The sequence below is a fragment of the Erythrolamprus reginae genome, chromosome 3 (genome assembly GCF_031021105.1).
Source record: "Erythrolamprus reginae isolate rEryReg1 chromosome 3, rEryReg1.hap1, whole genome shotgun sequence".
NCBI classification, from domain to species: Eukaryota; Metazoa; Chordata; class Lepidosauria; order Squamata; family Dipsadidae; genus Erythrolamprus; species Erythrolamprus reginae.
This window is the reverse complement of record NC_091952.1, coordinates 238895124-238919382: the sequence shown is the minus strand read 5'-3', so window position 1 is coordinate 238919382 and position 24259 is coordinate 238895124. Positions and strand designations below refer to the sequence as shown.

The following is a 24259-nucleotide window of genomic DNA, read 5'->3' as shown; positions in this document are numbered from 1 at the left end:
ACCCTGAACATAGTAGCTAAGTAATTAATTTTGGGTGGCAGCATAAAGAAAGACGGCATCGGGACGCATTCTAATACCAGTAGCCTATTAAACCATAAATCTCCTTTTCTTCATTCCATACCCTCTGCCATCAGAGTACGTTAAAATTAAATTTTAATTTGTATCCTGGTTATGAATACAAAAATGTAATTCTTAGAATGGCGATCTCAAAGTCGGGGACTGAAAGAGCAGACAGTGATCTCTGCAAAAGAGTCAAGCTATTTTTTTCTTTATCTGCTGCCTCTTCTCTGCCATCTCTCTTAACTTTATCTTGATAAAGTCATCCAAACCGCCTCTTTTTGCTACAAACACAGCAAAAAGGGGTTTTCGTCAGGAAAATGAGAATCGTGAGTCGCGTGTTGCTCTACTTTACTATTTAAAGGGCTGCTGCAAAGAAGAGGAAGTCAACCTATTCTCTAAACGAGTGATTTTCAAACTTTTTTGAGCCGCGGCACATTTTTTACATTTACAACATCCTGGGGCACACCACCAACCAAAATGACACCCTAAAACACTCTCCTCTCTTTTTCCATCCCTGTCTCCTCCCCACCCTTGTGTGTGTGTGTGTGTGTACACACTCTTGAACCATTTCCAAAAACAGGTGAGGGCTGGGTTTTTCTCTCTCTTATTCTTTGGGTGCTTTTTATCATATGCTTTAAATCAAGAGTCACTTCTCTCTCTCTTTTGTTTCTCTCTCTTTCCTCTCATTCTCTGTCTCAATCATTTTCTCATTTCTCTTTTTTCCTCCCCTTTTTGCTCATTTCTCTCTCTCTCCCTTCCTCTCCTTTTCTCTCTCTCTCTTGCTTTCTTTCTCTTTCTCTCTTGCCTTCTTTCTCTCTCACTCTTGCTTTCTCTTTCTCTCTTTTCTTTCTCTCTTGCTTTCTCTCTCTCTATCACTCTCTCTCTCTCTTTCTCTTGCTTTCTTTCTCTTTCTCTCTTTCTTTCTCTCTCTCTTGTTTTCTCTCTCTCACTCTCTTTCTCTCTCTTGCTTTCTTTCTCTCTTTCTTTCTCTCTCTCTTTCTCACTCTCACTCTCTCAACAAAAAGTTGTGAGACCGGAACCTGAGCTTCCTTCTTCGCGGCACACCTGATCATGTCTCGCGGCACACTAGTGTGCCACAGCACACTGGTTGAAAAACACTGCTCTAAAGCACCTGAAGGCAGGACAAAAAAGCAATGGGTGGAAACTAACCAAGGAGAGAAGCATCCTAGAACTAAGGTGAAATTTCTTGACAGAACAATTAATCAGTGGAAAGACTTGCCTCTGGAAGTTGTGGGTGTTCCAACACTGGAAGTTTGTAAGATGAGATTGGACAACCATTTGTCTGAAGTGGTGTAGGCAATAGTGGGTTGCACTTGGTTACGGTCCGTTAGCAAAAAATGGAGATGGGCACATTTCTCCGCATCCCCGACGCATGCACGCATGTACACTGCAGGACAATAAAGCTGACTGTAGATCTGCAGGTCAGTGGTTCAAATCTCATCACCGGCTCAAGGTTGACTCAGACTTCCATCCTTCCGAGGACCCAGGGGCAATAGGCTGGCTCTGTTAAAAAGGGCTATTGCTAATATGTTGTAAGCCGCCCTGAGTCTAAGGAGAAGGACGGCATCAAATTTGTTTGTTTGCTTAAAGTTTATAGGCCCTTCTCCTAATGGACTCAGGGCAGCAGAGAACAATAAAAATACAGTAATAAAAATGCAGTATTTTAAAAACCCAATATTAAAACATTCATACATCAGTCATTCATTACTACTGGCTAGAGCAGAATATAATGCTCAATGGCCCCAGAGCCATGTTTTTAAGGCCTTTCAGAAGGCCAGGAGGAGGGGAGAGTTGATTCTAGAGGACCAGAGCCACCACAGAGAAGGCCCTTCCCCGCAGGCCTTCAGCTGGCATTTCTTGGCTGACAGGACCTGGAGAAGGCCAACTCTGTGAGCTCTGATTGGTCACTGGGACGTGTGAGGCAAAAGATGGTCCTGCAAATAATCTGGTCCTAAGCCCTGTAGAGCTCCATAAGTGATAACCAACACCTTAAATTCCATTTGGAGACCAATCGGAAGGCAGTGCAGCTTGGCGAGTGATGGAGTTACATGGGTGTATCTAGGTGCACCCATAACAGATCGTGCGGCTGCATTCTGGACAAGCTCAAGTCTCCAAACGTTCTTCAAGGGTATTTTATTTTATTAGAGATGTCATATTGGCACATCTGGGAAAACCCAAATCCGAAAGCTTCTGGTTTTCCACACCCAAAAGAAAGTTCAAGTTTCTTCCCCAGCACCTACATATCCATCACATGGTCCAATCAATGCACCCTCCCAACTGGAGATGCCTGCCAGGAACACTCCTCCTGGTGCAGGGCAGAGTGACCTTGACTCTCTGAGAAAGGAATGTTATTTTGACTATCTCTTCCCTACTCACACAATCCTCCCTCCCATTTTCCCACAGCTCTAAATGTAGCAGGCCGGAAAATCCAATGCCCACAATGGTTTCCAGGCCTGGCAATTTCCTTGACGATCTCCAGCAATAGAGTATCCACAACTCCAGTAAACAAAGCAGTTCCATTGATTGATTGTTCTTACTGTCAGGGCATTCCTCCTTAGTTCAATATTCTGTCACCACCATATGCAACATAGGAAACTCTTTTCAAAGGTACCTTTGCATCAGGATTATTGAGGCTGAACTGTTCTATTTGCTAAGGCAAAACAGTAATCCAGTGTTTCCCAGCCTCAGTACTTTTAGATACGTGGACTACAAATGCCAGCTACTACAATTACTCAGTGCTGGCTGAGGAATTCTGGGAATTGCAGTCCACACCTCTGAAAGTTGCTGAGGTTGGGAAACTCTACAATTCTCCCTCCCTCCCTCCCTTTTATGATCTTCTTATCTGCCATTCTGGGAGAATCAAGAATCTGCAAAAAGATTGAGTACAGTGTTCCGTCGATTTTCGCGGGTTCGAACTTCGTGAAAAGTCTATACCAGTTTTTCAAAAATATTTATTAAAAAATACTTTGCGGTTTTTTCCCCTATACCACAGTTTTTCCCGCCTGTTGACGTCATATGTCATTGCCAAACTTTCGTCCGCCTTTAATAAATATTTTTTTTAATAAACTTTAATAAATAAACATGATGAGTAATAATCTAAATGGTTGCTCAGAGAATGGGAAATTGCAATTTAGGGGTTTAAAGTGTTAAGGGAAGGCTTGTGAGTACTGTTCATAGCCGAAAATAGTGTATTTACTTCCGCATCTCTACTTCGCGGAAATTAGACTTTCGCGGGCTGTCTCGAAAGGCATCCCTCGCAAAAATCAAGGGAACACTCTATTTGAATCTCTTATTATTTAGAATGTGATTTAGAAATCGAGGGAGTGGCATTATCAGAAATCTTGGAACTGCTTGCAAAATGCAGAGGGCTGGCAGCTTTAAAGAAGCAATTTCTGTAAAGAATGTGGCAATTAAAGGAGAAAGAATGATGCTTCCCTTTCATATTTATCTCAAATTCCTAGGAAAACAGAGCAGTTCTGCTGAATCAGCATACAGTATATGGTAAGTAGTCAGGGTTTGGTGACTGGTCTGATCATGTCCATTCTACCCCAGTGAAAAATGGAGAAAATAAGGGTGACATCTGGTCTATATTTGCTATATACACTGGATCCTGGTAACAGGTATGAGCCTATGCTTAATCCTGTTCAATTCAGGCCCATCTACTACTACTACTACTACTACTACTACTACTACTACTACTACTACAACAACAACAACAACAACAGAGTTGAAAGGGACCTTGGAGGTCTTCTAGTCCAACCCCCTGCTTATGCAGGAAACCCCACACTACTTAGGCAGATGGTTATCCAACAACTTCTTAAAAACCTCCATGTTGGAACATTCACAACTTTTGGAGGCAAACTGTTTCACTAGTTAATTGTTCTAACTGTCAAGAAATTTCTCCTTAGTTCTAAGTTGCTTCTCAATCAAAGTTTGAATTCAGTAGGATCAAGCATGGTGTATTTATGAGTTGGCTACAGGAGCTCGGATGGACCACATTGTATTGTGTTGGTGTAGGATCCTTTGAGACTGGTCATTTGTGCTTGACTGAGAACTCTTGGTTGATTTGTACATTGGTTTGTATTTCTCTAATGCTTCTAATGTATTAAAGGTGAACGTTTTCCAGTTGTGTCCAACTTTAGGGCTGGTGTTCATCTCCATTTCTTGGCCAGCATTCCTGGTCACGTGTCTAGCATGGCTACGCGCCAAAGGTGCACATAACATTGTTAACTTCCCACTGAAGTGGTACCAGGGACGGATTCCTCTTATCATCTTACCACTGCGCTGGAACAAGTTACAGTCATACAGTCATAAGTGGAAGGAGTTGGGTAATAGGAACAATGAGAAAACTAATAGTAGTAGGTGTTGTGGTTGGCTCTGGCCCAGCTCCTGCCCCAGGGAATGTGGAGGTGGATGCAGGGGAAACTTCAACATGTAACAGGCCTGTGTTATTGCCGACAGAGTCAGTTCAGAGTTTAGTTTCCTCGGACGAAGAAGAAGGTGGGAGTGACTCGTTAGAGGGCTTGGCACACAGCCCAGGCAGTCAATCTCTCTTATCTTCCATTGATTCGGATGAAGACATTTTGGATCTACGCAAGCGCAGAATTATGCGTAGAAGAGACCAAGTAAGGACATATTACAGAAGATAAGAGCGGCCACCTGTGTTTGGGTGGGGCTCCAATAATTAGGGCTGCTGCTATAAATAGCAGCATGTGGGTTTGGCCGTTGCGGAAGAGTATCTGATCGCAGTTCATCAGGAATCCTGTGTTGCTGGTTTCTGGACTTTGCTTGTCGATTTTTTATGCCTTTGAAAACAAAGCAGAGCAACGTGTGTGTGTGTCTCACTTCATTGGAACAAGAAGGGGTGTGAAGTTTCTTCACAGCTGCTAGCTAAGTACTTAATGACTGCTTAAGGTTCATTCTACAGACTACCCGGTTGTTTTGGGACGAGTGCTCTTTGCAATACAAAAAGAGTGCTTAGTTTATTTTGAATTTTGGGATAAAGAACATTGTTTTGAATTTTCAAACGTGTGTGAAATTTATACCCTTGAATTTTTGGGAGGCTCCTACCAGAGAGCCTGGCAGAACAAGTAGTAATGCAGTCTTAGTGAATAGTTTGACAGTGGTGAGGGAATTACTTGTTTAGCTGAGTGATGGTGTTCGAGAAAAAAATGTTTTGGTATCTAGTTGTCTTAGTGTGTGCACTGCTCTATGGTGTCATTTGAGGGTAGCAATTGAAACAATTTATGTGAGGTGTGAGGTGTCCGTAAATATTTTCCCAGCCGTCTTTTTGACTCGCGCAGCATACAGGTCCTCAATGGAAGGCAGGTTGGCAGTAATTGTTTTTTCTGCAGTTCTGATTCTCCTCCGAAGTCTGTGTCTGTCTTGTTGGGTTGCAGAACCGAACCAGACATTTATAGAGGTGCAGATGACAGACTCAATGATTCCTCTGTAGAACTATATCAGCAGCTCCTTGGGCAGTTTGAGCTTCCTGAGTTGGCACAGAAAGAACACTCTGTTGTGCTTTTTTGATGACATTTTTTAGGATTATTTATTTATTTTATTCAACTTATAGGCTGCCCTTCTCCTCGCGGACATGTTCGGTGACCATTTTAGGTCTTGGGATATGATAAAACCTAGAAATTTGAAGGTCTCTACTGTGTTGATACTGTGCTGTCTAGTATTGTAAGAGGTGGTAGAATGGGAGGGATTCTCCTAAAGTCTACCACCATTTCTATAGTTTTGAGTGTATTCAGTTCCAGATTGTTCCGGTCACACCACGAGGCTAGTTGTTCAGCCTCCTGTCTGTATGCAGTTTTATCGTTGTCTCAAATGAGACCAGTTACTGTTGTATGATCTACAAACTTCCGTAGTTTAATAGAGATAAATGTTCTTTATCTCTATGTGCCTTTTGATGGCTGATTCAATTCACACAGTTCATACTAGGTGTGTGTGAGGCTCTGGGAATCTGCCTCGATGATAAAGCGAAGATGCAATCATGTTTTTTTTGTCTCACACAAAATGGGGAATCAGGAGAGATGTGTTTTCTCCTCTACAATTAGCAGGTGAATAGTCGTTCCTTTTCCTCTGCTCATAGCACATACTTGCAAAAGGAGCAGGTGCATTCATAGTCTTAATGACATCAGTACCATTTTAGGGCACAAAGGCAAAGTCATCTATCATTATAAAATGTTGCAATATAGAAAATTGACTCTTTTGACCAGATATTGACTCAACGGGCTACAGAGAATACTATAAACAGTTTGATTGATCCATCCTGGAAATACTGCTGCAGCATAGTCCTTCCAAGCCAGCTTGATCTCAACCATTAAGGAAGTGGTGAAATCCAATTTTTTTTACTATCAGTTCTGTGGGCGTGGCTTGGTGGGCGTGGCAGGGGAAGGATACTGCAAAATCTCCATTCCCTTCACGCTCCTGGGAGAAGGGTACTGGAAAATCTCTATTCCCACTCCAATCTGGGGCCAGCCAGAGGTAGTATTTTATTTATTATTATTATTTATTGGATTTGTATGCCGCCCCTCTCTGACAACAATAATAATAATAATAATAATAATAATAATAATAATAATAATAATAATAATAATAATAATAATAGAAAAAGGAAAAGGAAAAGAAAAAAGTGTGGATCATTGATATCGCCATACCAGGTGACAATCAAATTGATGAAAAACAACAAGAGTCTATGGAGAGGGGCGGCATACAAATCTAAATAATAATAATAATAATAATAATAATAATAATAATAATAATAATAATAATAATTGTGATTCAGCCTGAGGCTGCTCAGGGACCAGCTGTGTCTCTGCTGGCTCCATGCCCGGAGGAGGATGACAGCGCAGAGGAGGGGGCTGAACAGTCGGACGGGGGAGAGGAGAGTCAGGAATGGGATGGAGAACAGCATGAGAGCCCCGGGGGGGGGCTCTCCCCAGCCAGTAGCTTGGAGTCATTAGGTGATGACGCACAAGCTGTCATTGACATGAGACAGAGACGTTCAGAGCAACGAAAGGAACAGTTAAAGAGATATTATCACCATTGAATTAGAAGCAGCTGGGTTTGGGTGTGGTCCTCATCAGCAGGGTTTAAAAGGCAGGCAAGGCCTTGAAGCCATGTGGAGTGTTATCAATTGGAGTTCGGTGACCTGTTTTGATTCTCAGCATCTCTGATCTTGGCTTGTGGCCTCGCAGTCTGGAAGACTCGTGGGAGGCGTCTGTTTGCTATCTACAGCTCCGTCTTGGCAGCAAGAATCTGGTATTGCTTCATGGACTATTCCCTTCGTGTATATATTTGAAGTTCCAGCGTTTTTCCTGTTTGTAAGGACACTTTCTGTTACCTGTGTTTTCCTTGAATTATATAAACTGCCTTTGCCTTTTACCAGTGTGTCTGGATACTCTTTTTGGGTTGGTATTGGCTTCTGGAGTGACCCAGACATAATAATAATAATAATAATAATAATAATAATAATAATAATAATAATAATAATAATAATAATAATAATAATAATAATAATTTATACCAATTTCCCCAGGCACTATTCTTATTTCATTTTCTTGCCGCTTCCCTGTCCAGTATTGAGCTGTTCACAACCACTTTTGAACTTAGGCATCGATGTGCTTATGAGAGAAATTGCTTTCTTGAATTAAAAATGTATAGAGGGATATCTCCATTTATACACAGGAGGTATACAAATTGCACTTGCTCAGCAGGGTGTTCTTAACGCCGGAAGCTTTGAGGAGCTTTCTCCTGCTGACTTTCCACTGTTGGGTGAAAAATCAGAATCAAGAACTTCAACCTTAATGCGACCCAAGGGAAATGGTTGGAACCAGGAACCATTCTTGCTTTTTACCCTGTCTCTGGATGGCATCTTGGCAGCCAACCACTTTTGCCCGGAGCAGTAACTCTCTTAATACTTTTCCTGCCGAGCCACTGTTGGCAGGCTGGGATCCACACCTTTTCCAGTGTATATTTTATTTATCAGTGATTTCTTATCAAGCAGCACCAGTGTATCGGTACAGCACTTTTAGGCAGAGTGTCTAATTACAGTTTTTAGTACACTTCTTGCTAGATGAGGGGGAGTTTGCAGAAAAGTGTCAGTGTTTAAATTGCCTTAGAAAAGTGGCAGCTGCCCTTATTTTAGCCATCATCCGCTCTGCTAATAAATAATATGCTTCTTTGTTGAGTTTTCTAAAAAAAATTAAACGAAATGGCAAAAGATAACAGGGTAATGCTCTGAAGGCTATCATCGTGGAATAAGTTGGAAGAATTTTTTTTCTTTTGCGTTTTGTTTGGAACCCGTTAGAAAAGGGTCCGTGGAAATGTCAAGACTATTGCTTATGTCTTTTCGTTCTGAGAAGGGGGAAAATGTCTTCGTCAGGCGTTTAAAAGTCAGGATGTGGGCAATGCACATGATGTGCCTGGAGGAAAGCTCACTTCATCCTTTCCTGATTAGGGCTTTCTCAAGCAGAGTTAGTGCCTCATTAACTTCTCTGGGACAGTTTGCCCTTTGAAATAACTGAATGGCATCTGCTCCTTATTCAAAATCAGTGGGAGAATATATCATCTCCCAAGTCTTTTCTGTCTGTTGGTCTAATAGCTTGGAAGAATAGCATTCAATGAATGGCAGATTTTGTGTTACAATAACAGGGTTGGAAGAGATCTTGCAGATCTCCTAATCCAACCCATTGCTGAAGAAAGAGACCCAATACCACTTAAGACAAATGGTTTGTCCAATCAGAAACAGATCATTTTTATCTTTGAACCCATGAGTGATATTGTGAAAACAATTTTCTCCAGAGGGGGCTCTGAAGAAAATATGGCCAGGAGTAATATAAAACAAATATAAAATTATTTGGGACTGATTAATAATTGGATGTAAAAGTGAGAACATTTCACTGATCTTGAATGGATTTGAAGTGCCACAGAAAATATTCTGCGATCACAGAAATATTAAACACTGGGCTATATTAAGAAGAGTCTTGATCAAGTAATTTGGAAACATCTATTCAAGTATGCCTGATATGACCTATTTCTAGAAACATAGAAACATAGAAGACTGACGGCAGAAAAAGACCTCCTGGTCCATCTAGTCTGCCCTTATACTATTTTCTGCATTTTATCTTACAATGGATATATGTTTATCCCAGGCATGTTTAAATTCAGTTACTGTGGATTTATCTACCACGTCTGCTGGAAGTTTGTTCCAAGGATCTACTACTCTTTCAGTAAAATAATATTTTCTCATGTTGCTTTTGATCTTTCCCCCAACTAACTTCAGATTGTGTCCCCTTGTTCTTGTGTTCACTTTCCTATTAAAAACACTTCCCTCCTGGACCTTATTTAACCCTTTATCATATTTAAATGTTTCCATCATGTCCCCCCTTTTCCTTCTGTCCTCCAGACTATACAGATTGAGTTCATTAAGTCTTTCCTGATACGCTTTATGCTTAAGACCTTCCACCATTCTTGTAGCCCATCTTTGGACCCATTCAATTTTGTCAATATCTTTTTGTAGGTGAGGTCTCCAGAACTGAACACAGTATTCCAAATGTGGTCTCACCAGCACTCTATATAGCGGGATCATAATCTCCCTCTTCCTGCTTGTTATACCTCTAGCTATGCAGCCAAGCATCCTATTTGCTTTACCTACCGCCTGACTGCACTGTTCACCCATTTTGAGACTGGCTGTCCTTTTCTTCTGAAGTTTTTGCTAACACAGAACTGCCAATACAATACTGTACTCAGATTGAGGATTCCTTTTCCCCAAGTGCATTATTTTACATTTGGAAACATTAAACTGCAGTTTCCATTGCTTTGACCATTTATCTAGTAAAGCTAAATCATTTACCATATTACAGACGCCTCCAGGGATATCAACCCCATTGCACACTTTAGAGTCATCGGCAAATAGGCAAACCTTCCCTACCAAACCTTCCCCTATGTCACTCACAAACATATTAAAAATAATATGTTTAATAATTAATAATTGGATTAATAATTGGATGTAAAAGTGAGAACATTTCACTGATCTTGAATGGATTTGAAGTGTCACAGAAAATATTCTGCGATCACAGAAATATTAAACACTGGGCTATATTAAAAAGAGTCTTGATCAAGTAATTTGGGAACATCTATTCAAGTATGCCTGATATGACCTATTTCTAATGCATTAATTGATGTAATTAATATTGAAAATAATGTCCAAGTCAAAACAGATGGCAACAGGACCTAGATGATCCTGAGAGGAGAAAAAAAAGTTCTTGAATTGGAAACCAAATATAAATCCCAGCTCTGAGGGTAGGTTAGAAGTGCCAGGAAGATAACATGGACATATTGTGTGCTGACCTGGACTGGCGCTTAATTTAAGGGAGACTTTGCCTTCTAAACTGCCAGAGGATATAAGGGAAGAATGGGAAAAAATAATTATCTAGGAGCGCATAAGCTACGGGTCCTTGGTGCTCTCTGAGTTTGATGGTGTTCTTGAAAATGTTTTATTACCAAACTTAGTAACACCGTCAGTGTTAGAGGGGAGTGCAGTATGCCCCCTTTTTAAAAAAAAAGTTTTAATGCAGGTCTGATCTTTTATTGGGAAGGACCATTCAGAAATCTGCTCACTCTGAACGATAACATCCCAGCGGCCAGTCAGGGCCTACAGAGTCGGCCTTCTCCAGGTTCCGTCAGGGTCCTAGGGGAATGGCCTTCTCTGTGGCTGCCCCAGCCTTTTGGAACAAGCTCCTCCAAGAGATTTGTACTGCCCCCACTCTCCCTGCCTTCTGCAAAGCTTTGAAGACCCATCTCTGCCAGCAGGCTTGGGGCCGTTGAAACTTTGAGATCTTGCCCCACCCAATGAATGATTGTCGTATGTGTGAAGTGTGAATCTGTTTGTTTAGTTTTAACTGTGGGTTTTTTAGAATACTATTTTATGTAGATTTCTAATATGTTGTAAGCTGCCCCAAGATTCAGGAGAAGGGCAGCATTTAAATCAAATGAATGAATGAATGAATGAATGAATGAACGGACGGACGGACGGACGGACAAATGAATGAATGAATGAATGAACGAAAGAATGGATGGATGGATAAACGAACGAATGAATGAACGAAATAATGAATGGATGAATGAATTAATACATTGCAGTTGATTGAAACTCAGCTTGTATTTACTCTTCTGTTTCCTTTCTCCTCTCTTTAAACAGCCTCGACCGAGAGCTCCCCATAAACATCACCAACCTCTAAAGCTGCTGTCCTGCCAGATGACATAGAAGCGGACTTTTCCACCTGAAAGAATGATAATAATAATTTTTTAAAAAGAAACCTAAGAAATGGCACCGCCGGAAGAAATCAGCCACCAAGAACTGCACCCAAATCCAACTGATCTGATTAACATGCTAAGTTCTGAATAGCCGCTGATTTGCTGATGGAATCCCAGCCGGGTGCGTAACCAACGATAGAACTCTTTCCACCTAATAGTTGGTGGTTTGTTTGGTTTTTTTACACCGGAAAACTGTTTCCAGTTTCATCACTGTGCGTAAACTTTATATTCCCATCAGGGAACTCTCTGTGACCTTCACTAAAGGGTCTGGGGTTTGGTTTAATTGAGTTTTGTTTTTAGCATGGCAAACAATGGATTATAATTATATAATGCAGAATGCATGATGTTTTTTAATGGGGCCGGTAGTTCCAATCCCGCACACCCAAATGTTCACTGATATCCCTTTCCCCGACCCACCCACCCCTGATAGGAACGTAAAAATATTTTGTGTTAGTGATACAAGGAATGATTCCCTGTTTTACACTATCTGCAATCCATACATGGTCTCCACACAGGCATTCTAGCCGATTCGGTGTGTTATGGGAATGTTTCAGGTATTTGCGTAGAGATTATGCCTTGCGTGACTCACCATGTGCATTGCTTCGCTAGCAAAGTTGGCTTGGTCACTCACATGGATATTGTCGTGGCTGTTTTTGACTCTTTGCGTGTAGAAGTAGTAGAACGAGAGCACGTATGTTCCTTCGCTGCACCCCCTCTCCAAAACGACAAGTACGGTTATATTTCTGTTGCTTCGATGCATGTTAAATAATAGAGAAGAAATTAATGGAGATAAAAGATTGCTGTCTTGTTGCAAGAATCCCCTGTCTTTTGATGACTGAAGACACATATAACATTTCAGTAGCAATGTGGCCGGTCTGAAAACATTCTCACTGCGCACTGTAGAAACACAGTGTTTTCCACTACACACTTGTAGCAAAAGCCAGCTATAAAAAGGGCTGATCGGTAGTTAGCGTAGGCGATGTTACTCCTGGCTGTTTTAAATGCTTACTTGTTTTTAATAGAATATGAATAACTAACTGATAAAATGATTACCATCTTACACCATAAGCCATTTTATTTATTTTTCCTTTGAAGGCACATGCCCAGAGGTGGGCTGCTAAGGTGAGACAGTGACGTGTGTTGACTGCTAGCGGAGTCCAGCACAATTCTGCTATTGCACCTGGGCAGGTAGCGAAATCGCGTGCACACCACGGGCGCACCTGCATCTCCACCTGTGATTTTGCTTCCTGCCCAGGTGCAGTAGCAGAATTGAAACATAGAAACATAGAAGATTGACGGCAGAAAAAGACCTCATGGTCCATCTAGTCTGCCCTTATACTATTTCCTGTATTTTATCTGAGGATGGATATATGTTTATCCCAGGCATGTTTAAATTCAGTTACTGTGGATTTACCAACCACGTCTGCTGGAAGTTTGTTCCAAGCATCTACTACTCTTTCGGTAAAATAATATTTTCTCACGTTGCTTCTGATCTTTCCCCCAACTAACTTCAGATTGTGCCCCCTTGTTCTTGTGTTCACTTTCCTATTAAAAACACTTCCCTCCTGAACCTTATTTAAACCTTTAACATGTTTAAATGTTTCGATCATTGCGTTGGACTCCCTTAGCTCTCAGACCCTGGGGCGAGCATGTGTCACTGTTCCACCATAGCAGTCCACCTCTGCACATGCCCCATTTAAAGTAATATAAACAGAGTAACAGATTTGAGCTTTTGGCTTGTTATTAGTGCCAACCTACTGTATTGAGTACACGCTACTGAATTACTGGTATATTTATCTTCCCTCTTGGAATGATGTTGAAAATTAGAACATCTACTTTTTAGTGGTCATATGGAGAAATGTTAAAGATAACGAAGGCAGAGACCACAACTCTTTGCATAGGGTGATTGGGCATCAAGATCTTCCTAGTTTCTTTCTAACACAGAATTGCATTTGTTCAAGTATGTTCTTAAGCAGTTCTGCCCAATGACATTTTCTTCCATTGACATCCAACTGAGCCTTGGGATTCACTTTTCAGTTGTTGTTGTTGTGTTCAGTTGTTGTGTGTTCAGTTGTCCATCTGGTGTGCCATATTGACCTCAAATTCTTTTTCAATCAGCTGTCAGCTAGAGTGAGCAAGCCAAAATTTCACAGGCCAAGGATATGTTGAAATCTCAATCACTTTGAATGGTGCACTTAAGGATAATTTATGCTATGGGCAGGTATCGACAAATATATTATACTGTATTTTGAATCTGTCTTGACCCTTAGCTTTATACTTGAGATCTGTTTGGGGATTTTTCTTGCTCTCACAAACAAGTTTGAGCAGAAATGTTTACTTTCCACATAACTGTAGCCGGCTTAAGACTGTTGCAACCAAAATGAGCGGTATTCTCCATTATTCTTTGTCCAGGTTTCCAGAACACAGAAGGCTGTGGTTTAATCTTTATCCTTACCGATTCTGAGTCAGTACTTTCCCATACAACTTTTGTTTTTTTCATTTCTTCTGGAAACAAAAACCCTTTGTAGCCAAAAAAAAAAAATCATCATAATAGCCTCCATAAAAAACAAGTGTCTGATTTTAATTGTCCCTAAATCAAGCAATGGTAGATCTTCAGTTGAATTTTTCCTGCTTGATAGACTGTTACAAACTTGTGTGGTTTTTCACATAGTCATATAGACACACACTTTTGCTGTGCAATTCATATTTTTCAACTTGAAGGTATTTTAAGAGAAGAGCGGCTTAAGTCCCTGCATCCTGAACTATTCAGCTCTATTGCTTCCTTGAAATTTTGTTGAAGTTTTCTCCCTATGCTAGATCAGGGGTGTCACACTCAAGGTTGGGGAGGAGCAGATACGGCCCATGGGGTGCTTAGATCCCACGTATGAAGCCACCCTGGAAAGAATGATGGATGGGCCCGTGGTGCTTTAGCTAGCGAAAATGGATTCCTGGGCTCTGTTTTTGGCTGGGACAGCCTTCTGCAACCCTCTGCCAGTGGAAATGGAGCTCGGGAACCTATTTTTGTTGGCAAAGCACTCGGGCTACCATAAGTGCCCTGAGATGAGTGACGTTGAGCTGACCACGCCCACTCTGGCCGCACATACCACCCCAGGCCAGAGGTCAAACATAACTCTGATGCCACCCTCAATGACATTGAGTTTAACACCCCTGCTCCAGGGATGGTTTCTAGTTTTCTTAATACAATAGAATGGAATAGAATGGAATAGAATGGAATAGAATGGAATAGAATGGAATAGAATGGAATAGAATGGAATAGAATGGAATAGAATGGAATAGAATTTTATTGGCCAAGTGTGATTGGACACACAAGGAATTTGTCTTAGTGCACATGCTCTCAGCGTACATAAAATAAAATATACATTTGTCAAGAATCATGTGGTACAACACTTAATGATTGTCATAGGGGTCAAATAAGCAATGAAGAAGCAATATTATTAAAAATCTTAGGATACAAGCAACAAGTTACAGTCATACAGTCAACATGGGAGGAAATGGGTGATAGGAATGATGAGAAAAACTAGTAGAATAGAAGTGCAGATTTAGTAGAAAGTCTGACAGTGTTGAGTGAATTATTTGTTTAGTAGAGTGATGGTGTTCGGGAAAAAACTGTTCTTGTGTCTAGTTGTCTTGGTGTGCCAGTTCGGTCTTTGACACGCCACACAGGCGCATGTGTGCTTTGCATGTGCTCGAACACATGTGCAGTGCTAAAAAACATTCTTTGCATGAAGGTTCAGGGACGTGACAGGCCTGGGTCAATTGCTAGTTCTAGTGACCCAGGCCATCAAGTTCCTACCAGTTCCACAGAACTGATCTGAACCAAGAAGAACCTACCTCTGCCCTGAGCTTGATGTTCCAATGGCTCGTGAAAGCCTTCACAACAGGAATAAATCCAAAGTCAGTCGTTTCTAGGTACATTTTAGGTTTCAACAGAACTTTGATATGGGTAAACCACTTTTAAGGAGAAAGTTTTCTCTCCTGTGATTATTTGTGAAGGTTTTCATAATGTGTTCCCAGCATATGACACTTAGATCACTTTAGTTCCAGGGATGTCCATTCAGTGTAGATTTTTTTTTTAAATGTCAAGATAGGAGCTGTTGAAGTTCTGTTTGGTTTTTATGTGTCTTACCGTTTGACACAGATTCAATCAATCAAGTTTATTACAGTCAAAGACCAGAGATCAGAACATTTTTTAAAAAAAAAAACCTTAAGGAGTATCCAGTGTAAAATTCTAGAATAAAGTAAAAAAACAAGTGGGATAAAATCGATATTAAAACCACAATTTGGCATCCAATCTGTCAGTTACAAATAGCCTAACTATACTATAATATCAATCCTTAAACAGTGAGCCCCATAGTCATTAAATACTAAAATACAAAAGAGTAATAATCCGTGGTGAAATTCTGCCGGTTCTGTCCGGATCGTGCATGCCGGTAGCGGCAGTGGCACATGGTTTGTTGAACCAGTAGCGGCGCAGCATGAGGCTCCTCCCACATGCCCACACATCATTACTTCCTAGTTTTAACCCTCTGTAGCAGCACGAGGCTCCACCCACCGTCCTGGACATCATTACTTCCTGGTTTTAACCCTCTGTAGCAGCACGAGGCTCCACCCACCTTCCTGGACATCATTACTTCCTAGTTTTAACCCTCTGTAGCAGCACGAGGCTCCACCCACCTTCCTGGACATCATTAGTTCCTGGTTAACCCGTCGTGCATGCACGGGTCAAAATTGGATGTGACTATGGCGCATGCATGACGCACGCATTTCCAAAACGGAAAGGAAGGAAAGTAGATTTCACCTCTGGTAGTAATGCAAAAGGGATTGATACATTATTTGTGTAAAATAGATATGGTGGATTAATCATGTGTTTCTCACGAATCCCCAATGCTGCTGCAACGAATCTGGTCACTTGCGCTTTAATCATAGTAACACATATTAAAAATGGGCATAGTTTTGCATGTGGTGGGTGTCTCTTGGTATTTTTTAATTGTGCCCTCTAGACATCCTTATTTAATTATGAGATTCTTCTGTTTGCAGAAGAGAAAAGATAGTGTCTTATTGCATGAAGAAAAAGAATACTTCCAAATATTAAAAAGTCCCAGTCTTTTATGTTGGAGCAAGAAAGTAGCAAGGGAAAAGAACAACAGGGAAAAAATCAATTGCCATTAGTCTTAGACAAGACAGTCACCAATATTAAACTCTAATAAAGAACCAGATCTACAATCAGCGCCTCAGATTATTATCAGCTGTGGTGAAAAACCTACTTGCGTGTGCCTCAGTAGAATTATTGCTTTCTTAACAGACTTTTTCAGCACATTTTTTCCCTTTCATCAATGGTTTATTGCAGTGTTTCCCAACCTTGGCAACTTGAAGATATCTGGACTTCAATTCCCAGAATTCCCCAGCCAGCATTCGCTGGCTGGGGAATTCTGGGAGTTGAAGTCCAAATATCTTCAAGTTGCCAAGGTTGGGAAACACTGGTTTATTGTATATACAGGCTCCTCTAATCAGCTTCCTCTCTTAAGAATCCATCTGCAGACTCCACTGTCCAAGAAAATAGGTTGAGGCCTGCTGGATAAGATCTCAACGTTAGTCCAGCACAGCGGTGAAATCTACTTACTTTCCCTACCAGTTCACAACTGTATGCTTCACGTGTATGCTTTTCCAACTGCGCCTCCACTCGCACATGCGCTTTTTCACCCTCTGTGCATGTACAAAACATTTTGCGCATGTGCAGATGGGCAACAAAAAGGAAATGGCGACATCCGGGCTGGTGGGTGGAGCCTTGCACTGCTTCCGCTACCCGTTCTCCAAAGCACCGGACACCGCCACTACCAGGACACCGCCGCTAACTGGGCCGAACCAGTAGCATTTCACCCCTGATCCAACATAATATTTTCAACTTTGAACAGCTAATAGCCTCTGGATCCTTCTGGGCTTAAAAACCTTCATCTGTGCTTCCAGTGTCTGGAATGTATATATTTTAGAGGCCTGGTCTCTTCCGTTCCTCTTCAGTTTTAAATAGATGTGTATCTCAGCCCTGCCTGAAAGAAAAATAATAAATTTGACAAGTGGGGAGGACCAGAGGAGAGCAGAGTTTAGATTTTGAATGAAGAAAGTCCTAAGTTCAGTCACCAGCAACTTAAGTCAACCGAATCTCAGGTAGTACGACTGGAAAAGACTACAACTATCCAGATCTAGGTTGCAAAAATCAGAATGACCACTACTGTACATGGCAGTACGTAAAAGGTTACGTATTTTTCTGAATCACTACACTACAGACCAGCACTTGGTAGAGCAGCCATGAAGGCCTTAGAGAGGACTCTCCAACCTTGTTATGTGTTAGCACCTACAAAGATAAACGTTGGTGTAAGCCTGACAAGGGTTCCTACTTACCGCCGCTAACAGTGGGATGTGCGCGCAGTGTACAAACCATAGATAATACTATGGCTTACACCAGAATTGGGTTCCTTACTGGTACAGGCCACACTGCACACCGGTAGAAAAAACAGCAATGCGCACACAGTTCTGGGTGATGGTGGGTGGGCGCGTCCCAGGGAGATTTTGCTTCTACACACGCACAGGAAGCAAAATCTTGTGAGAGGATGTGCGTGTACACAATATTTTAGTGATTTTTTTGCTTCCGCACATCTCCAAAATCTTTCACATGCGCAAGATTTTGCTTCCTGCACATGCACAGAAGCAAAATGTCACCGGGACCTGCCTACCCACACGCCAGTCACCCAGAACTGAACGCGCATTGCTCTTTTTTCTACCGGTGCACAGTGTGGACCGTAACGGTAAGGGACCCAATACTGGTGTAAGCCATAGTATTCTCTGTATTCTATGAACTAGCAAGATAAGGAAAAACATTGACACTGTTGAATGTTAGTGTTGAAGAAGACCCCTGAGAGTATTGCCGGCAGCCCCCAAAACAAATTAATGGCTCATCAAAGAAATAGACTCCAAGTTTTCACTGGAGCAATGGAATGTTTCCTACAATGGAGGCTCAAAGAGTCTTACTTTGGGGCACATTAGACCTAGTTCTCTGGGAAAAGCTATCATTGAGGTAGCCCTCAACGTACAACATTTATTGACCCTTAGAAGTTACAATGGCACTGAAAAAAAGTGACTTGTGACCACTTTTCCACATTTATGACCGTTGTAGCATCCCCATGGTCACGTGATTTACATTCAGATGCTTGGCAACTGGTTCATATTTATGACTATTGCAGTGTCCTGCAGTCACGCGATCCCCTTTTGCGACAAGCAAAGACAAGGGGGAAAGCCAGATTGATTTAACAACCGTGCCTACTAATTTAACAACTGTCGTGATTTGCTTAACAAATGCGCCAAGAAAAGTCGCAAAGGAAGATGAAACGTCACCAATGTTTCACTTAGCAACATAAATTCTGGGTTCAATTGTGGTCACAGGTCGAGGACTACCTGTACTGGGAAAGATAGAGGAAGAGAAAAGAGGACAACCAGAAGCCGAGTAGATAGACTCAGTTACAGTATCAGGGAATAGATCACTAGGAAACCTGAGAGTTCAGGTTTCAATCATCAGTGGTTCTCAATCCTTCTAATGCGGCGACCCCTTAATACAGTTCCTCATGTGGTGGTGACCCCCAATCATAAGTCTAGGGCCAATTCTCCCAACAGAACTTTAAGCTGATTGGCAGGAAAGTAAATGCCTGATTGGTCGGATTGTAAAAATATGTTCCAAGATGCCAGAATAGAACATTAGTTCCTAACTAAATTTGTCTTTTCCCGTGGTCTTAGGTGACCCCTGTGAAACGGTCATTTGACCCCGCAAAGGGGTCCCAACCCCCAGGTTGAGAACCACTGAACTAGATCATCATGGAGAAAGTCTGTGTCATTAATAGGAAGCCAAAATTATTTGAAGATACACCGTGAAATCTTTGGTATCATCTAGTGGTCTTCTGTTTTTCTGCATTCCAGATCTGTTACTTGTAGAAAAGACCTTCTGCTTAAAGCTTAGAGGACATCTGGCTACTTTGGCAGAGATGATTCTAAGTTAGACAGACAGACAGATCTTGGTCAATATATTCAGTGTCATTTATTCATGTAGCAAAAGCAGAAATGTAACTGCGCACGGCGAAACTTGAAGCTTCTGTTCTGCTCCTCAATATGTCCATTTCTGTGTTTTGCTTTTCAATATTTGAATACTGTAGCTGCATCTCATCTTACCTTCCATTTAATCTTTTCACAACTGGTTCTTTTATCTTCCCGTCACAGTCTTTTCATTGTGGCTCTTTTTCTAAGTCCTTTCCAAATTCTGAAATATCGGGGGCCAGCTCATTGATTTGATCATGCAGTGATTTTTCATCCTTGTCTGCATGACTGCTCTTGACAATTTTAAATCTCCTAATGGAGTATATGTTTTGTCCTGCAAATTTTGAATTCATGTAAACCAACGGTGCATTGCTCCCGGTTCACCCCGGTTCTGCAAACCCGTAGTGTTGGCAATGAGAAGCTCCACCCACCCACCCAGAACACTTTTGTGTGTGAGCAAACCCGTAGCAATGGGTTTTAGAACCCACTACTGATGTAAACCAATGGTTCTGAACAGGCGGGGGCTGCTGCTCTCACTTGTACCAATGTGCTGTGCATTTAGCTCTGCATCTTTGGCCTGGACGCGCACACATCTAAGCGAGATTTTGCTTATGCGCTTGACAGGAAGCAAAATCTCACTCGGACGTACCAGAGACATAGAGTTGCGGGTGTAGCTCAATTTTCGCTACTGGTACAATAGCATCGACCGTACTGGTAGGAACCCGCTAATGGTTCTCGACCTTTTCTTAACCTTTTCTGCCCACAGATCATGGTCATGACCACCAAGACTTAACATTTAAGGCAGGAGGCTGCATCAAGCCTTCGCAGACCCCCTAAATTGGCATTGTGTGCCCCGCTAGGGCTCCGTGGACCACAGATTGTGGAGCACTTTTATAAAACACTTGGCTGGTTTAACCAGGGACCACATCCAGTAATCCAGAGCCAAACACTTACTAATACTTTCTGAAGAAATCCCAGCTGCCCAATGTACATTTTGAAGGTCTATGCCTGAGAGTTCTGAGAGTTATATTCCCAATCTAGAAAATGGTTGCCAATACGAAGGACTTACTTTTAAACATTTTATTCTTGATGTTGATTATGATGATGATGCAGCCCTACAGGTTGATGTTCGTTACCAAAAGGTGCAGCAACTATTATTTACTGTTATATAGGCCTCAAATGTACAAAAATTCTCAGGTGTTACTTTAATCCAGGGGTCCCCAAACTTGGCAACTTTAAGACTTAGTTAGGGACTTCAACTTCCAAAATTCTCCAGACAGCTATGTTGGCTTGAGAACTCTGGGAGTTGAAGTCCATAAGTCTTAAAGTTGCCAAGTTTGAAGATCTCTGCTTTAATCCAAAGCTAGAACTAAACATTGGGTGGTGTGCAATAGCTCATATTTTGCTTGTACTTCGGGTGGATAAGCTTCTGAAATGTTTCTCCAAGATGTACCAAATTTCTTTCTGCTCCATTGTAACTATTGTTGACAACTGCTTTCTTTTAGGATAAAATTAATCACATGCAAGTGGTGTCAACAGAACACATGCAAGCCTATATTTAAGTCTCTGTTTGTTTGTTTTTAAGTTTTTAACTTCAGCAAGGGTGCATTGTTTCATTTAAACCAACAGTTCTTGGTTCTGGTCTCTTGTAAAATGATCAATGGGGAGTATTTATTTCTCATGGGCCTCAGGCAAATATAGAATGCATTCTGACATGCAGTTCGATCAAATATGTCTTTATTACTATGAAATTAAAATAAAAGTCTGAAACATTACCATGTGTATGTTTTTTAATGGTGCTGGTCATTTCTTTCTAAAGTTTTTTCACAGGGTGAGCAGGGATTTCCCAATAATAACAGAATCACAGATTTGGAAGGGACCTTGGAGGTCTTCTAGTCCAATGATGGAGAACCTATGGCACAGGTGCCACAGGTGGCATGCAGAGCCATATCTGCTGGTACAGGAGCCATTCCCCTAGCTCAGCGCCAATGTGCATGGGTGTGCCAGCCAGATGATTTTTAGCTCATACATAGGCTCTGGGAGGGCATTTTTGGCTTCCAGAGAGACTCCAGTGGGGTGGGGAGGCCATTTTTATCCTCCCCCAGCTCCAGGGAAGCCTTTGGTGCCTGGGAAGGGTGAAACATGAGCCTATTGGGCCCACCAGAAGTTGGAAACAGGCCATTTCCAGCCTCCATAGGGCATCCAGGGGTGAGGTGTTGTGGTTAGCTCTGGCCCATCTCCTGCCCCAAGGACTGTGGATGTGGGGGAGACATCCACATGCTGCAGGCCTGTTTTGCTCCTGGTGAAATCTGATGATGAAGGCTCCTCTGACCAAGAAGACATGAGTGACAGGGAGGAGGAGAGTGTGGCAGACAGCTCAGAAGGAGATCAATTATCTAGCTCCTCTTTGGATTCAGAACAAGAGTTAATGATATAGCCACGCATGCGGAGAACGATGCATAGGCAACAACAACTGAGAGATTATTATCAAAGAAAATGAGGCCACCTGTGTTTGGGTGGGGCTGTGGTAATTAGCGAGGCTGCTATAAATAGCAGCCTGTGGGTTTGGCCATTGTGGAGGATTATCTGATCATTGTGTTTCGTGCCTGCTTTGCTGACTTTGACCTTTGTGTGCTGATTTTTTCCCCGCTTTGAAACTAAACCAGAGCAAAGTGTGTTTCACTTTGGGAAAGAAGAAGGAATGTGAATTGCCTCACAGCTGCAAGCTAAGTATCACAGAACTGATAAGGGACTTGTACCAATTACCAGTTTGTTTTGGAGACGAGTGCTCTTTGCTATACAAAAAGAGTGCTTCGTTTATTTGCATTTTCGGTATAAAGAACATTGTTTTGAATTTTCAAACGTGTGTGTGTCTGAAATTGTATCTATGCATTTTCGGGAGGATTCTACCAGAGAGCTCGACAGAACACGAGGGGAGCTGATTTTGCCCTCCTCAGGTATTGAGTTATGGGTGTGTGCATTCGCACATGTGCGATAGTGCACGTGAACGTCTATTCAGCACCTGAGGGGAAAAAGGTTCGCCATCACTGTTCTAGTCGAACCCCACATTCAAATAGGAGAGCCAGCACCATTCAGCAGAAATGGATGTCAAATTCTTCTTAATAATATTGGAATCCTTATTTGTATAATAAAGCAGCAAGACAAAGTCTCCAGGATGAAAATGTTGAAAATATAGTTGCTGTATTAACTTGTAACTGGTAAATGATTTGGATTCAGTTCAAACTTGGATTGAATCCAAATTATTTGGGTTGAGTTCCAAAATCGGTTGCTAGGAGGACAAAGACACTTGATACACTGTGCACTCAATTCCAAGGCCTTCTTATCGCTGGTGCTTTAATCCTCTATCTCATATGATCCCTAATTGTAATGGGCAAGGAGAAGGCAAGTCTACTTCTAGCCCTTTGTTCGGCACTCACAGAGCCAGAATGTGAAGCTGCACATGAAATTCAATCCATGCATGAAGCGTGCATCATTTCAATTTGAGGTAGAAGAAGCCACAGCTGGAATATCAATTTTTTACTTAGAAAAACAGATTCTGGAGAAAGTTTGGTTGTGAATACCAAGATTTGAAAATGGCTGTCCAGTCTTATCGTGAATACCAGAATAACAGAATTGGAAGATCCTCTAGTCCAGTGATGGCAAACTTTTTTTTCCTTGGGTGCCGAAAGACCATGCACATGCTATCGCACATGCGCAAGTGCCCACGCCCATAATTCAAAACCTGGGGAGGGTGAAAACAGCTTCCCCCGCCTCCCGGCCGCCATCTGGAAGCTGGAAACTGACTGTTTCCCAAATTGGTGGGCCTAGTAGGCTCATGTTTCACCCTCCCCAGACTCCAAAGGCTTCTCTGGAGCCAGGAGAGGGTAAAAATGCCCTCCCCATCCCCTTTGGAGGCTCTCTGGAAGCCAAAAACACCCTCCCAGAGCTCTGTGCAAGCCAAAAATCAGCTGGCTGGCATACACATGCACATTGAAGCTGAGCTAAGGCAACGGCTTGTGTGCCAGCAGATATGGCTCTGCATGCCACCTGTGGCACCCGTGCCATAGATTCGCCATCACTGTTCTAGTCTAACCCTTGTTCAAGCGGGATATCCTATACCAGTGTCGGTGAACCTTTTTTTGCTTGGGTGCTGTTGTGGTTCAGCCTGAGGCTGCTCAGGGACCGGCTGTGTCTCTGCTGGCTCCATGCCCGGAGGAGGATGACAGCGAAGAGGAGGGGGCTGAACAGTCGGACGGGGGAGAGGAAAGTCAGGAATGGGACGAAGGAGAACAGCATGAGAGCCCCCGGGGGGGGGGGCTCTCCCCAGCCAGTAGCTTGGAGTCATTAGGTGATGAAGCTCAAGCCGTCATTGACATGCGACAGAGACGGTCAGATCAAAGAAAGGAGCAATTAAAGAAGTATTATCAGCACTGAATTAGGAACAGCTGGGCTTGGGTGTGGTCCTCCTTAGCAGGGTTTAAAAGGCAGGCAAGCCCTTGAAGCCATGTGGAGTGTTATCAATTGGAGTTACGGTGTCCTGCTTTGTTCTCGGCATCTCTGTTCCTGGCTTGTGGCCCAGCAGTTTGGAAGACCCGTGGGAGGTGTAGGTCTGCTATCTACAGCCTCGTATTGGCAGCAAGAATTCTGTATTGCTGCATGGACTTTTGCCTTCGTGGATATATCTGAAGATACAGCATTTTCCTGTTTGTAAGGACATTTTCTGTTACCTGTGTTTTTTCTTGAATTTTATAAACTG

The 24259-nt window shown here is 42.2% G+C and overlaps 1 protein-coding gene across 1 annotated transcript in view; it reads left to right on the top strand.

Moving 5' to 3' along the window:
- SAMD12 (sterile alpha motif domain containing 12) overlaps positions 1 to 13948 on the top strand; it is a 384839-nt gene extending 370891 nt beyond the window's left edge. The window contains exon 5 of the mRNA XM_070748248.1: positions 11291 to 13948. Within this exon, the coding sequence (XP_070604349.1) occupies positions 11291 to 11313 (23 nt within the window). The 3' untranslated portion in view covers positions 11314 to 13948. The remainder of the gene's footprint in view (positions 1 to 11290) is intronic.
- The last annotated feature ends 10311 nt before the right edge of the window (positions 13949 to 24259 follow it).